The sequence below is a fragment of the Pan troglodytes genome, chromosome 15 (assembly GCF_028858775.2).
Source record: "Pan troglodytes isolate AG18354 chromosome 15, NHGRI_mPanTro3-v2.0_pri, whole genome shotgun sequence".
NCBI lineage: Eukaryota > Metazoa > Chordata > Mammalia > Primates > Hominidae > Pan > Pan troglodytes.
The window spans coordinates 54,625,736-54,640,151 of NC_072413.2; the positions used below are offsets into that span (position 1 = coordinate 54,625,736).

Below are 14,416 nucleotides of genomic sequence, written 5' to 3' on the forward strand. Positions count from 1 at the left end.
CAACAAGTGGGTGAAGGATATGAACAGACACTTCTCAAAAGAAGACATTTATGCAGCCAAAAAGCACATGAAAAGATGCTCATCATCACTGGCCATCAGAGAAATGCAAATCAAAACCACAATGAGATACCATCTCACACCAGTTAGAATGGCGATCATTAAAAAGTCAGGAAACAACAGGTGCTGGAGAGGATGTGGAGAAATAGGAACACTTTTACACTGTTGGTGGGACTGTAAACTAGTTCAACCATTGTGGAAGTCAGTGTGGCGATTCCTCAGGGATCTAGAACTAGAAATAACAGTTGACCCAGCCATCCCATTACTGGGTATATACCCAAAGGATTATAAATCATGCTGCTATAAAGACACATGCATGCACACATATGTTTATTGCGGCACTGTTCACAATAGCAAAGACTTGGAACCAACCCAAATGTCCAACAAAGACTGGATTAAGAAAATGTGGCACATATACACCATGGAATACTATGCAGCCATAAAAAATGATGAGTTCATGTCCTTTGTAGGGACATGGATGAAGCTGGAAACCATCATTCTGAGCATACTGTCGCAAGGACAAAAAACCAAAGACCACATGTTCTCACTCATAGGTGGGAATTGAACAATGAGAACACATGGACACAGGAAGGGGAACATCACACTCTGGGGACTGTTGTGGGGTGGGGGTAGGGGGAGGGATAGCATTAGGAGATATACCTAATGCTAAATGACGAGGTAATGGGTGCAGCACACCAACATGGCACATGTATACATATGTAACAAACCTGCACGTTGTGCACATGTACCCTAAAACTTAAAGTATAATAATAAAATTTAAAAAAATTATACTTAATTTAAAAAATAAAATTGATATCTGTAAAACAACAACAAAAAGCTTAGTAGGATTTTGAAAACTGAACAGTTCCTGAATGCCTGCTTTGTGTGAGGCAGCATGCTACAGCCTTTACACCCGTGTCTTATCAGAGGGCTCAGGAAGAGAAACCACTGGAGAAAAAAGGATGATGACAAAAAGGGTAAAGCAACTTTGAATATTTTACCAAGAGGATAAAAGGGTAGGAGTCTGACAGTAACCTTGATGTATATGAAAGTGCGTGGTGATTCTTTCCAATTTTTTCTTTTTTTTTTATTTATTTTTTATAACTAGAGATGGGGTCTTGCTTTGTGGGCCAGGCTGGTCTCCAACTCCTGATCTCAAGCAATCCTCTGGCCTCGGCCTCCCAATGTGCTGGGATTGCAGGCATGGGCCACCGTGCCCAGCCTCTTCCGTATTGTATAAAATAAAGGGAACTAAGGGGAAATTTGCTTTAAAAGGAAGCTGGACAACTGAGGGTTATTAACTATTGAAACAATATATCAAACATGAATTGTGGAATATTTCATGAGGGTGCTATTTAAAAATAGGTATGCATTTGTTTGCCATGGAGTAGGAATTGGAAAAATAGATAATATGATTGGGTTTCTTTTAACTAAATTATGTAATGTCTAATTCAAAAAGCACTTGTCCCTTGGAGAAAGCACTATTGTTTTTCTGTGCACTCAGAAAGTCTACAGGTAACTCCTGTGAATACAGCTCTAACTTGACAATCTCCAGGAAAGCTGTGAGATTCCCAAGTAAGCAACTATAATATTCCATTTTGCAGATTTGTATCTGCGTTTTTATTTGTTAAATTATTGATGTTTCCTGTAGAAAACTCAGTATAAAAAAATCTAACTCTATCCAATTAATACTGTCTCTGATGTTGAAAAATGAAATTCTAAATTCCTATGGGCAAAGTTTTAACTATCAAAATTGTAAATTACAGGATACTGTGAAGCTTTTCAGTATCTCACTTTATGGATATCTCTTAAATTCTATCACACCCAGCCTCTCTGATGATGAATTTGTCTGGATTGTTTTATCGTTGCTACTGTTACTAGCGTTGTTTTTAATGTAGAGAGAAATTTCTGTCAAAAATGTGGGACAAAAATTTTAATTCCTTCAAGTTCTTTTTCCAGGCAGTCTTCTAAAGAAAGCTGTTTTTTTTTTTCTCCAACAGCTAAATTTAGAGTTTCAACCCTTCTGCCTGTTGAGTAAATAGCTTTCCATGAATTAAAACTAAATCCCTTCCCCAGAACATCTTTCTGGAGGAAGAGCATTTTGTCCTAACACAGTGTGTCTTAGGTTTCCCCTGCAACGTCTGAAAACCTCAGAAGCAGTTTTAGAAGCAGCATATTTGCCTCCTGCTACTGTAATAATTACAGTAACATTCTTGGATTTTCTGCATGGCCTAGCAATGATTAGATTTTTACTGGAGGCTGCTTGAATTTTTTTTTCTTGTTACTAATTCCTCTGTGTTTTTTTGTTTTTGAAAAAAAAAAGTCAAAGAATAACAATGGAATACCAACATTTCTACTGTTTTCTAGCTTTATAAGGAGATTGTCTATTTACAAAAGGAGCACCCAGTGAATTGGCACAAGAACTATGCCATCGCCTGTGAGCGGATGCTGCGTCTTCAGGCAAGAGATGCAGATCCTGAAGTGCTGTTATCGGAAACCATCAGACATTTCCGTCTGTACTCTCAGAAAGCACCGAATGACCCACAGCAAGCTGATATTTTAGGTGCTGTAAAGCACCTAAGAAAAGAACTGCAAAGTCTGAGAAATAGGAAAAATGTCTGAGACAGCAAAATATGAAAAACCTGCTCATCGTTCAGCTTCCAAAATTCTGAAGTCCGGAAGTTCTTCCTTCAAGAAAAGAAACTGCATAAAAAATTTAAAACTAAGTCATCTCCCAGATATAAGTATCATGGTCCAGCAGTACTGTTTAATGGGGTATTCAGTGACTAAGGTCTGCTATTTATGCAAAATTCTGTTTATCCCGTGTTACCAAATTACCATTTCAGTGAGAAGCTTTTGAAAAGTCTTCTGACTTCCAGTCTTTCACCAGATGACGGCACTGGATTAGATTCTAGAAGACAATGAACCATTTTCATATAACTAAATATTGGTCATGAACTACGTAAGGGCCATGCTTATTGGGATCAGTTTTAAAGTTAAATTCTTTTGATATTAATACCAGACCAAAGACATTTTCTGTTTCCTGGAAAAAAAAAATGAATCATGTTAGGCTTTAGGTGAGAGTACATTTTTTACAAAGTAGCTATAGTTGTTACATAGTCTTACACTTCAAGCTAAACACCAAATGGGTGATATTTTGAAAAAAGTTTGTGTTTTACTGTCTTAGATCGTTCTTGGAAATCACTAAAAAAAAAAAGTTAATTTGATGTTTGCTTATTTCAGTTGCAGAAACTGATTGGCGAGTAAAAAAGATTTTGCATTTACTTAATTAATTTTATATTTATGTTTTATTTCTATTTGGACTCAGAGATCTAGGCCCAATAATTAGTAGGCTCCTGCTGCCAAAATGCAAAGGGGAAAAAAAAGGCAGGGATTGGGGGGGATGGGGAAGTGGCCCAATAAATTCATTTCTGTTACAAGCATCTTTTATACATATTACTAAAGAGAACATAGTAAGAAATGCAAATAATAGTTCTTTATTTTATTATGACAGTTAATTAATAGCAACCTGTTTTAATGAATAAAGTCACTCAGAGTCCTTCAGCACTTCCTAAGTAGAGGCCAGAATCTGTAGGGCTTCTTTTCCCCCCAATTGTATAGCTCCTAGACTCCAAGCACTATATAGGCCCCTGTATAGAAATGCTCACTAATGAAGAGGGAGGGCTAGAAGCTTGTCTGCATTCAAAGATCACTGGTGAGTCATTCAGCAAGAAAAGGCCCCTTACCAGGAATAGTCACAGTTCCGTGGCATTGTACTAGCAAAAGGGTCTGATCAAAGGTCTCCCGTGGAGCTTGCATGGTTCCCTTTCATACTACGACCATAATTAAAACCACTAATTCTCTTTTAAAATGCTGCAGGATGCCATGTAGGCATCTGTCTGGAGTGTCCTTTGTGATGTCATAAGCTGTTAAGGACCAGTGCCGAGGGCTTTTGAGTGAAATGCCAGTCATGAAGGTGCTTCAAGACAAGGGTGCCTCTAAAAGCTTGACAGGGCCTTGACTGCACAATTCGAGCTGAATTTGCCCCTTGTCAGCTGCCAGTAAATAAATCATCTCAAAGGGGGAAAAGCTGAAGTTTCATTACCTGATCCATGGGGCTTTGTTGGTTTTGGCATCACACAGGGGAAGCTCTTGCCCCTCCATTCTCTGGATTTGAAGATGTCCATTGGAGCCTGCAGTGCCTGGACAGGGTTCAGAGCGGAACCTTTTGAAGAGTGTCAATAGTTGTAACAGTTCAGCTGTTAGGAAGACAAATAAATGGAGGAGCTCATTAATCCGCTTTTGGCTCTCAGTGCCTTTTGCCCTTTTATCACAGCCTTATTAGGCTCCTACTCATCTTGAACCAGAAAAAAATGAATTGAAGTTGTTGAGTACTAATTGGCAAAGACTTTTAATCATGGGCCAAGAACTTTCACTGACTTGAAAGTAACTTCTCCACAGGGAAGGACCAAAAACCTGGTTTACCTTAAAACAAAAACCTGTTGGAGTTCAGCGTGGTGTAAAAATGTAAGGAAGCATTGATAAATTGTCTAAGTTTATCCATTTGAAAGAAATTGCGTAAGATTATGATATTCTCTTTTCTTTAAAAAAAAAAGTACAGTAAAATTCAAACATTCCTTAGGAAAGCATTGTCTTTATTGGTTCAGAAAAGAGATTGCACATATGCGTGGTGGTTGTGTTTGTTTCTGAACATCTATACACAGGTATGTGAATATTCATCTCTGCATCTACATACGCATGTGGTGGTTGAGGAACCTTATTAAAAGTTATATTTCCTATTAGTAGCCTTAAGAATGGCAAATGAAGACCTCTTTTTGAGACTCTGCTTTAAAAAATTTTTTAAATATGTGTCTGTACTATAGAGATATGTGTATGGATGAACGTGCTTTGTGTATAGATTATTGTCAAATGGTACCTAGATTATTTTGTATGTGTGCAACAGTGACTTTGGGCCACTCTCTCTTTGAGAAACCAATGATATGATGGCCCGGAGTAGATAGGATCATAATGATTTAAGTTTCTAAAAACCACTGGTAAATGAAAAACTAGTAAACTGAGCTGAGATTTAGGGATGTTGGACTTCATTCCCAGATCAACTACTTTGGAGAATCCTTTCCTTTCTATTAGATGAGGTTAAACAAGTTGCTTTCTTTTTCTTTCTCTTACTTTCCTTGGCTAGTGTACAGACACCATAAAATCTGATAAAAGGGGTTTCCTGTAGTCTGACCCCTGACATTGAGGAGACTGTAATGGAGGTGACTTCTCATGCAAGATTTGGCCAGCGTTCTAGCAGTGTCCCGGGAGTGCCATGGTTTGGCAGGAAGACAGGAACCCCACAAGGCCAACTTCTGCCTGGACTTCGGCCTGAGGAGCCAGTGGGAGCCAGTGAAACTGTCTGCCTCTCCACATGCGTCAGGGCCCTGCCGCCCTGGCACCAAGGCTGGCACGCACCAGAGGGCAAGTGGAGAAGCGGATGGTGGCTCCCATGTTATCTGACTAACCACTGGGTGGGCTACACTCCCTGTGCCCCCGCTGTTGCCTCTGATAGGAGTATGCTTGGTTCTTGGTATTGACTTGCCTTTTTTTGTTGTTTTTTAAAAGCACCCATTTTGTTCAATGCTTCTGTTCTATTACTCAAAATGTAGCCAAAATAGAAGGGAATCAATTACTAGTGTATTATTTTGAAAGCTTCAAACAGAAATTGTGAAATGTTATTTCTGCTCATATTCTTAGTATTTTCTCTTGGTAGAATCATAATGTTTAGCCTTTATGATATTTAAAACCCATTTTCAGTGTTAGGTTTATTTTTATGATACTCTGCCGGTAACTTTTAAGTCATCAGGCTAGGATATGAAGAGTAGTTTTTTAAGTTTATGTTTTAAAAGTGAAATATTGTGAATCTTTCATCATAGTTCTCATCAGTATCCCTCAGAATTTTTAAATGTTAATGCTTTAATATTTAGGAAAAATTTTATACCAAAGTTGAAAAAAAATAGAATCCTGTTACTCCCGACTTCTGGTGTGTTTTATAAATGCATCAACACAGGATATTACTTAAAATTCTGTTCTAACTGGCTTCAAGTCTTATGGTTAAAGAAAACAACTTCAACCCAGTAAGAGATTCACATTTTGTTGTGAATGCAAAACCATTCTAATGCTGATACTCACAAACAAATAAGTAATGTTTCCAGGGATTCTGGGAACATCTAAAGGCCAAGATCTTGGCACAGCATTACAGAGCAAACAAGGAGCTAAAGCTTTAGCAGTGATCATATTCAATGAAGACATCATTGTCAGCACCCTCTAAAGGTCTGTTTGATTTGGATCAGCACAGACAGTATTTTTAAAACAGCCCCAGGAATAGTACAGTGTGCTTACCCAGCTATAGAAAATTAAACAGGAATATATCCTGAAAAAGGGGTTTTTGAGGGAAAAAAAAAATTCTGATTGCTCTTCAACAATGTAACATACATTTGATGGAAACTGTATGTACTAGAAAGATTAGCTCATGCCATATTGGAAAACAAAAAAAAGGTGGTGATGCCACATGGGAAGGACAAGTAGCGTTTCCAACACTGTACATGTGAAGCCAACAATTATTGGCCTGAAAGTGGAGTTCTCTGACTCTTTGCTGCAGATCCAAAGTTAGATGTGAGGGTTAATTTTCAATACAGACATTGTGATGATATTAAAAAGTTGAGTTGACAAGGTTGAGAAAGTTACAATATAAAGGTCAAGACACAAAGGCACAATTATGGGGCCATACTCCTATCCCAGTGATCCAACCTCACAGAGCAACTGCAGAGTTGCAAGTCTTCTGGTACATAGTTGCCATTAGATGAGGATAAGTATAATAAAAGATACATAGAAATAAGCCAAATCTAAGGTTTAACCATTTCAAAACTTTAACTTTAGCGTATAAGAAGTATGGGGTGAAGTACAATAGATGGAAATGGCATAAAATTTTTTAATCATTAAGTTCATTGTTTAATAAACATTGCAGACTAATAAATGGAGATTATGTCCTGTTTTTAAAATAACCATAATCATCTTCTATTTAGAAGTGTTATCTGAAAGGGTATTTTTTGAAATGTAACCTTTTAAAGAAGGTACTTGATATTTCTCTCAGCTAAATGAAATATTCCCTTAGATAGTTAAACTGTTGAAGATATCTTTAATACCAGTGGTTGTTGTTCACATATTAAAGTGTGTGTGATTAAAACTGAAAGGGGAACACTGCTTGGAAAATCACACCCAGTTTTCTCATCCTTGGATTATGGACCTAAGTGAATCACCCATTACCCTGGATCCTTGAGTATCAGCTAAGACACAGGAATTCAGGGCCGGGAGTGGTGGCTCATGCCTGTAATCCCAGCACTTTGGGAGGCTGAGGCGGGTGGACCGCTTGAGTCCGAGAGTTTGAGACCATCCTGGGCAACATGGTGAAACCTGGTCTCTACAAAAGAAATACAAAAATTAGCAGGGCAAGGTGGCATGCACCTGTGGTTCCAGCTACTTGAGAGGCTGAGGCAGGAGGGTCCCTTGAGCCTGGGAGGTGGAGGTTGAAGTGAGCTGTGATTGCACCACTGCACTCCAGCCTTGGTGACAGAGTGTCTCAAAAAAAAAAAAAAAAAAAAATTATTATAAAAACTCAAGAGCTTTTAAAAATTACTCTTGCAAAAGCTACAGAAACTTTAAAGAGGATTGTTTATAAATGGAAAATGATCCATTTATCAAAAAACTAGGGTTCCTTAGTCTAACAGGTGAAAGTTTTCAAAACCGTTCTTAAAAGCATAAAAAACTAGAGTTCAATTATGCAGAGCTTAAAACAAGCAACTTCACTGATAGAGAATACTCGTACTTAGTGTTTGTTTTTACTTAGAGTGTCATAATTTTCCCCTAAAATTATAGCATATTCATTCAATATGTGGCTTGTATCTACACAGTTAAGTTTCTCTTTCAGTGATTAGAATTTTAGCCATTAACCTATGCAGTCGCCTGTATCCACCTGGAGGCAGTTCCTCCAGTTGCAGGATTGTGCTTATTTAAACTGATTGTCAAACTGTGGGTCATGAAGTCAATTGAGTGAGAATTGACCAGCTTTTTCATAATGAAATAGAATTAAAAACACCACAATGGGCCGGGTGTGGTGTCTCATGCCTGTAATCCCAGCACTTTGGGAAGCCGAGGCAGGTGGATCACCTGAGATCAGGAGTTCAAGACCAGCCTGGCCAACGTGGCGAAACCCCGTCTCTACTAAAAAATACAAAATTTAGCCAGGCATGGTGGCGGGTGCCTGTAATCCCAGCTACTCAGGAGGCTGAGGCAGGGAAAATTGCTTGAACCTAGTGGCAGAGGTTGCAGTGAGCCAAGATCGTGCCACTGCACTCCAGCCTGGGCAACAGAGCAAGATTCTGTTTCAAAAAAAAATAAAAAATAAAAAAATACCACAATGCATTCGAGGTAACAAAGGTAAGTAATTGTTTCATGGAACCTTCAGTTTCATTTAATATGTGTATGCACATATGCATGTGTGTATAACATATATGTCATACTTATATATGTGTGTATGTAAAGAAGTTGATAAATGTGTATAGAGTCAATATAAAATATACTCATTGTAGGTCATAGTAAAAAAATAAATTTGAAAGTCACTGGCTTAGAAGAACTTAACACCAGGCCAGGCACGGTGGCTCACACCCATAATCCCAGCACTTTGAGAGGCCAAGGCGGGTGGATCACTTGAGGTCAGGAGTTCGAGACCAGCCTGGGCAACATGGCAAAACCCCGTCTCTACTAAAAATACAAAAATTAGCTGGGCGAGGTGGTGCGCACCTTTAATCTGAGCCACTCAGGAGGCTGCTGCTCGAGTTTTGCTTGAACCTAGGAAGCAGAGGTTGCAAGTGAGCCAAGATCGCGCCACTGCACTCCAGCCTGGGTGACAGAGCAAGACTCTCGTCTCCAAAAAAACAAACAAACAAAAAAAAACCAGGACATCAAAAGGGTTAGTAAGGGATCATCCAGTGTTAACTATCACAGCTAATCTAGTTTAATAAATGAAGAAACTGACATCTATACTAAACAAGTGACTTGATTACTGTCACACAGCTAGGTAGTAACAGCACTGAGACTAGGACACAAGCTTCTTGGCTCAACCTGATACAGTTTCCCTACTCCAGTCCCAATTACATGAAACCAGCTATATTCCACCATCACCTCTGACACATTAAAGTCCTCAAATAATGCAGCCATTTTAAAATTAGCATAAACTTGTCTAGGGGTAAATGGTGTGTGAAATCAACTATGTTGCAGGAAATTAAAAGCTATACATTGAACTTTCCCCCTCTCCTTCAACCCTCCAGAATGTAATTTTTTTCCCCTTTCCTTTTAGACGTGGATAAGTTATATCCCTGGCTTTTGACTGAAAATTTCCTTGCCCTTTCTGGACTTCGGAATATATACCCAAATTAAAAGGTTTTAGTGTGACAAGAGAAAAGTCACTTTGAAATCCAGGAACTTATTAGCATAAATTACATTCCAGCTGAATCAGCTACTAGAAGCTCAATTTGAAAAATGTTGCACTAGTTTATATATTTCTTACCCCTCTTAAGTAGACATCAAAACACAATCATATTTCTGTATTTTGGAGAAAGAAATATGTCCCAGCTCCACTGGAATTAGACTTTACCTCCCAGAAACGGACCCCACCTACCACTGGTATTCATGATTCTTCTATTTGGTTCAGCCACTTTTTAAAAAATATTGAATGTCAGGCGGGTGCAGTGGCTCACACCTGTAATCCCAGCACTTTGGTAGGCCGAGGCAGGCGGATCACCTGAGGTCAGGAGTTCGAGACCAGCCTGAGGTGGTGAAACCCCATCTCTACTAAAAATACAAAGTTAGCCAGGTGTTGTGGCACAAATCTGTAATCTCAGCTACTTGGGAGGCTGAGGCAGGAGAATCGCTTGAACCCGGGAGGCAGAGGTTGCAGTGAGCCGAGATCGCGCCATTGCACTCCAACCTGGGCAACAAGAGCAAAACTCCATCTCAAAAAAAAAAAAAAAAAAAAAAAGTTTAATGTCCACAAGGCAGAAACCTCTTTGAAGACCTAAGTGTCTGATATCCTAAATATGAACCTTATGTATTCAGTGTGTAGGTGACAATGATTTCTCCCAAATTTGACTCTTGGTTTATATGTATGATTTGTGAAAATATAGACTGTAGTAAAAATAGTAATAATAGATGTTATTATAACAATCTTGGTGACATTTGTTAGCCACTTAATTGCTTCACCTAAATTTCCTTCATTTACTCTCAGAATTAGAAGTAATTTGGCCCTGCCGGGCATGGTGGCTCACTCCTGTAATCCCAGCACTTTGGGAGGCTAAGGCGGGTGGATCATGAGATCAGGAGCTCGAGACCAGCCTGGCCAAGGTGGTGAAACCCCGTCTCTACTAAAAATACAAAAATTAGCCAGGCAAGGTGGCAGATGCCTGTAATCCCAGCTACTCTGAAGGCTGAGGCAGAAGAATTGCTTAAACCCGGGAGGCGGAGGCTGCAGTGAGCTATCACGCCACTGCACTCTAGCCTGGGCAACCGAGCAAGACTCCATCTCAAAAAAAAAAAAAAAAAAAAAAGTAATTTGGCCCTTCATCTTCGGAGGGAAATAAGTTTGGCACCCCTCAAGAAACGAAAATCCCCTTCTGATGTGACCACATAAGCCATGCTGCATGCACTTTGCACGTTTGATAAAGATATATAGATTACCTATTTCACAAGGTTCGCTTTTACTAGGACAAAACTTTTCTCTTTCACTTGTCCCTTGCTGAACAAATAAATAGTTGATTTAAAGAGCCTAAACCTGGTAAATATGTGAGCTCATTTGTACCAAGAAAATGTGTGAACAAGACTAGAACTTTATTTTATGGGATCCCATGAAATCCCTTAATAATTGTGCTTATATTGTCATGTGAAACGTGACCTGCTTATAATTTGGATACAATAGAGATTCTATCTTCCTATTTTATTATCATGCACCTGGATGAAGCCAACACCTTAACACCTTCATCTCATCTCTTTAAGCTCCCATAGCCATGTGCTATCTCCTGTGGGAAGTCACTGTGACTTCCCTCCCAGGAAGAGGGGACAACTCTAGTTCATATTGCTTGCACAAAGAAGCACTTGGAAGGATGTGGGTCTGGAGTGTTCATTTTGCCCCTAAAAGAGCAAAGAGCAGAAACAGACAAGTTCTTTCCAGAACATAGGCTTTTTCTGGATTGCACCAGAAGCACTGTATAGTATAGTGATTAGACTCCCAGCTCTGCCACTTCCTCGCTGTGTGACTTGGAGTAAGTTTTTAAAGTTCTGTGTGGGCCAAGCACAGTGATTCACACCTGTAATCTCACCACTTTGGGAGGCTGAGATGGAAGAATCGCTTGAGGCCAGGAGTTTGAGACCAGCCTGGGCAACATAGTTGAGACCTCATCTCTACAAAAAATTTTTAAAAATTGCCAGGCATGGTGTCATGTGCCTGTGGTCCCAGCTACTCAGAAGGCTGAGGCGAGAGGATTGCTTGAGCCCGGGAGGTTGAGGCTGCAGTGAGCTGTGTTTGTGCCACTGCACTCCAGCCTGGGGCAATATAGTGAGACCTTATCTCAAAAAAATAAAAAAATAAATAAAGCTCTGTGTGCCTTAATTTCCTTTTCTGTAGAATGGAAATATAATAGACTACCTCATGGTGCAGCTATAAAAATGAAAAAGGTTAATATTTATAAAGTGTATTGAACAGTGCCTATATAGACCAACTGCAAGTCATGTTGGCTGTTTTCATTAATATGTCAGTAAAAACAGTTCTTCTCTACTTCCTACTGAGTAAAATAAATGTTCAAAGCCTCCTGGTACTTTGGTTGTCTCTCTAGTATGTTTAAAAACGTCTTTACTAAATATGCATCTGGAAAATTTAAATAATTCAAATAAATTACAATGATAATTATAAATATAAAAACGTTATTTAAATTATGTGAGTCTGGGAATTAGAAGAGAGTAACCAAAAAGCACTAAGCAGTTGAAGAAATGAAATCAGTCCCATTAATAAGAAAAACACATCTCAATCTGTGCACACGCATGCACACACACAAGTAAAAATCGTGCACAATTCATTTTCACGAGACCCCATTACCATGACCGTCCTTCCCTCTTTCTACTGGTTTCCCCAAACCATGGCCCACCTGGAAGCAGGCATCTACATTATCTCCTCTTCTTCCCAAACTTAGATTTTACCATCTATATATTTGATCTTAGTCTATTGTCCCCTGCATTCTACCCTCCAGGGACTTCTCAGAGAACAGTCTCCTACCAGGACAGCTTCTGCAGGCGCTTGGAGGACTGGCATAGGTCAGAAAGCTTGCAGTCCAGAGCATAGGGGCCCTGCTGGACCTTCAAAACCATCCTGGGGGATAGGGTCATAGATTGCTGAGCTGGGATGAGTGGAGTGGCCAAGAGTATGTTTTGTAAATGAGCACCCCATTTATTCACTTTTTTTATTACTTTTTTAAAAATAGAGGTGAGGTCTTCTATGTTGCCCCGGCTGGTCATGAACTCCTGGGCTCAAGCAATCCTGTCACCTCAGCCTCCTAAAAGTGCTGGGATTACAGGCATGAGCCACCATGCCCAGCCCATTCACTTACATTTACTACATTTAATCAATAAACATTTTTTGAGCTTCTATAATGTGCCAGGTCTGAAAACGACGTTTTCAGAGGGGAACCAGACAAGGGCCCTGTCCCTGACAGAGCTTCCATTCCAGAAGGGGAGAATGCCAAAATGCCAAACTAAAAATCTGCCCAAGGATCTTTGTTCACCACTACTACATTCTACCCAAACAAGGAATCAAACTTGCTTTCTCATTGTTAAAAGTGTTGCTTACAAAATGTTTACCACCACCCTCTCAACCCAAGTTAACAAGTTTCCCACCTGTTGAGATGTCTGCATCTCATTCTTGGGCTATCTGGAGCTTTGCTGAATCCACAAAGGGCTTCACTGGACCCACAAATGGTCATTAGACCACACTTTTATTTTGGCACATCTCTCCCCACCTTCTTTCCCACACCAACATGAGTAATTCTCTGCTTTCTTTGGCTACCCTTTATCCTTCTGCTGGTCTCAGCAACATTGGATTAAAAAAACATTCATGCTGTCTATCTGTGGCAAAGAAATATTCCCACCTCTCCCACTGCCACCCATAGTAACAGAGAAAGGAGGCGAGAGGTAATAAAAGTGTGTCACCTGCTCTTAGGCTTGGTGCCTAACTCTCCTTAAAGCCACCATGCAAATTTCTAGAGGGATGTTGATCTCATTCAGGCTCTTATCCCACGCCCTTGCTTAGCTTCATTGCTAGGAAAGCAGGCCCTGCTTCCACAAAGCAATGAAGGGAATCATTGCTTCTGTAGCATTCTTGCCAAAAATATATAATCTCAATTTAATTTTTTTGTTTGTTTGTTTTTGAGACGGAGTCTTACTCTGTTGCCCAGGCTGGAGTGCAATGGGGCGATCTCAGCTGACTGCATACTCCACCTCCCAGGTTCAAGTGATTCTTGTGCCTTGGCCTCCTGAGTAGCTGGGAATACAGGTGCCCGCCACCGTGCCTGGCTAATTTTGTATTTTTTGTAGAGACGGGGTTTCACCATGTTAGCCAGGCTGGTCTCGAACTCCTGACCACTCGCCTCAGCCTCCCAAAGTGCTGGGATTACAGGTCTGAGCCACCGCACCCGGCCTTAATTTAATCATGAGAAAACATCTCACAAATCCAAATTGAGAGACTGTCTACAAAATACCTGACCAGTACTCTTCAAACATGTTAAGGTTATGAAAGACAAGGAAAGACAAGAGAGTGTCCTGAATTTAAGGAAACTAAAGAGACATGACAGCTATGTGCAATGTGGGATCCTGGATTCAATCCTAGGACAGAAAAATACTATTACTATTATTAGACAGTCTCACTCTGCCGCCCAGGCTGGAGTGCAATGGTATGATCTCAGCTTACCACAACCTCCGCCTCCCAGGTTCAAGCGATTCTCCTGCCTCAGCCTCCCAAGTAGCTGGAATTACAGGCACGTGCCACCATGCCCAGCTAATTTTGTATTTTTAGTAGAGACAGGGTTTCTCCATGTTGGCCAGGCTGGTCTTGAACTCCCGACCTCAGTTGATCCGCCCACCTCAGCCTCCGAAAGTGCTGGGATTACAGGCATGAGCCATCACGCCCAACGAAAAATACTATTATTAGAAATAGTGGTGAAATCTGAATTTAAATCTATAGTGTGGTTAATAGTATTGCACTAAT

At 40.0% G+C, this 14,416-nt stretch overlaps 1 protein-coding gene across 9 annotated transcripts in view; it reads left to right on the forward strand.

Moving 5' to 3' along the window:
- The window catches only part of TMEM260 (transmembrane protein 260), a 72,808-nt gene extending 65,718 nt beyond the window's left edge, over positions 1–7,090 (forward strand). For 3 of the 9 annotated variants that reach the window (XR_010150951.1, XR_010150954.1, XM_009427851.5), the window contains one exon: positions 5,258–7,090. Coding sequence is in view for 3 of the 9 variants with exons in the window: in XM_009427851.5 (XP_009426126.1) it covers positions 5,258–5,299 (42 nt within the window). In the remaining 6 variants the exon portion in view is untranslated. Of the gene's footprint in view, positions 1–2,424 lie in introns of all 9 variants that reach the window. The other 6 variants (XR_010150950.1, XR_010150949.1, XR_010150953.1 and 3 more) reach the window with 3 other exon arrangements.
- Positions 7,091–14,416: the final 7,326 nt, after the last annotated feature.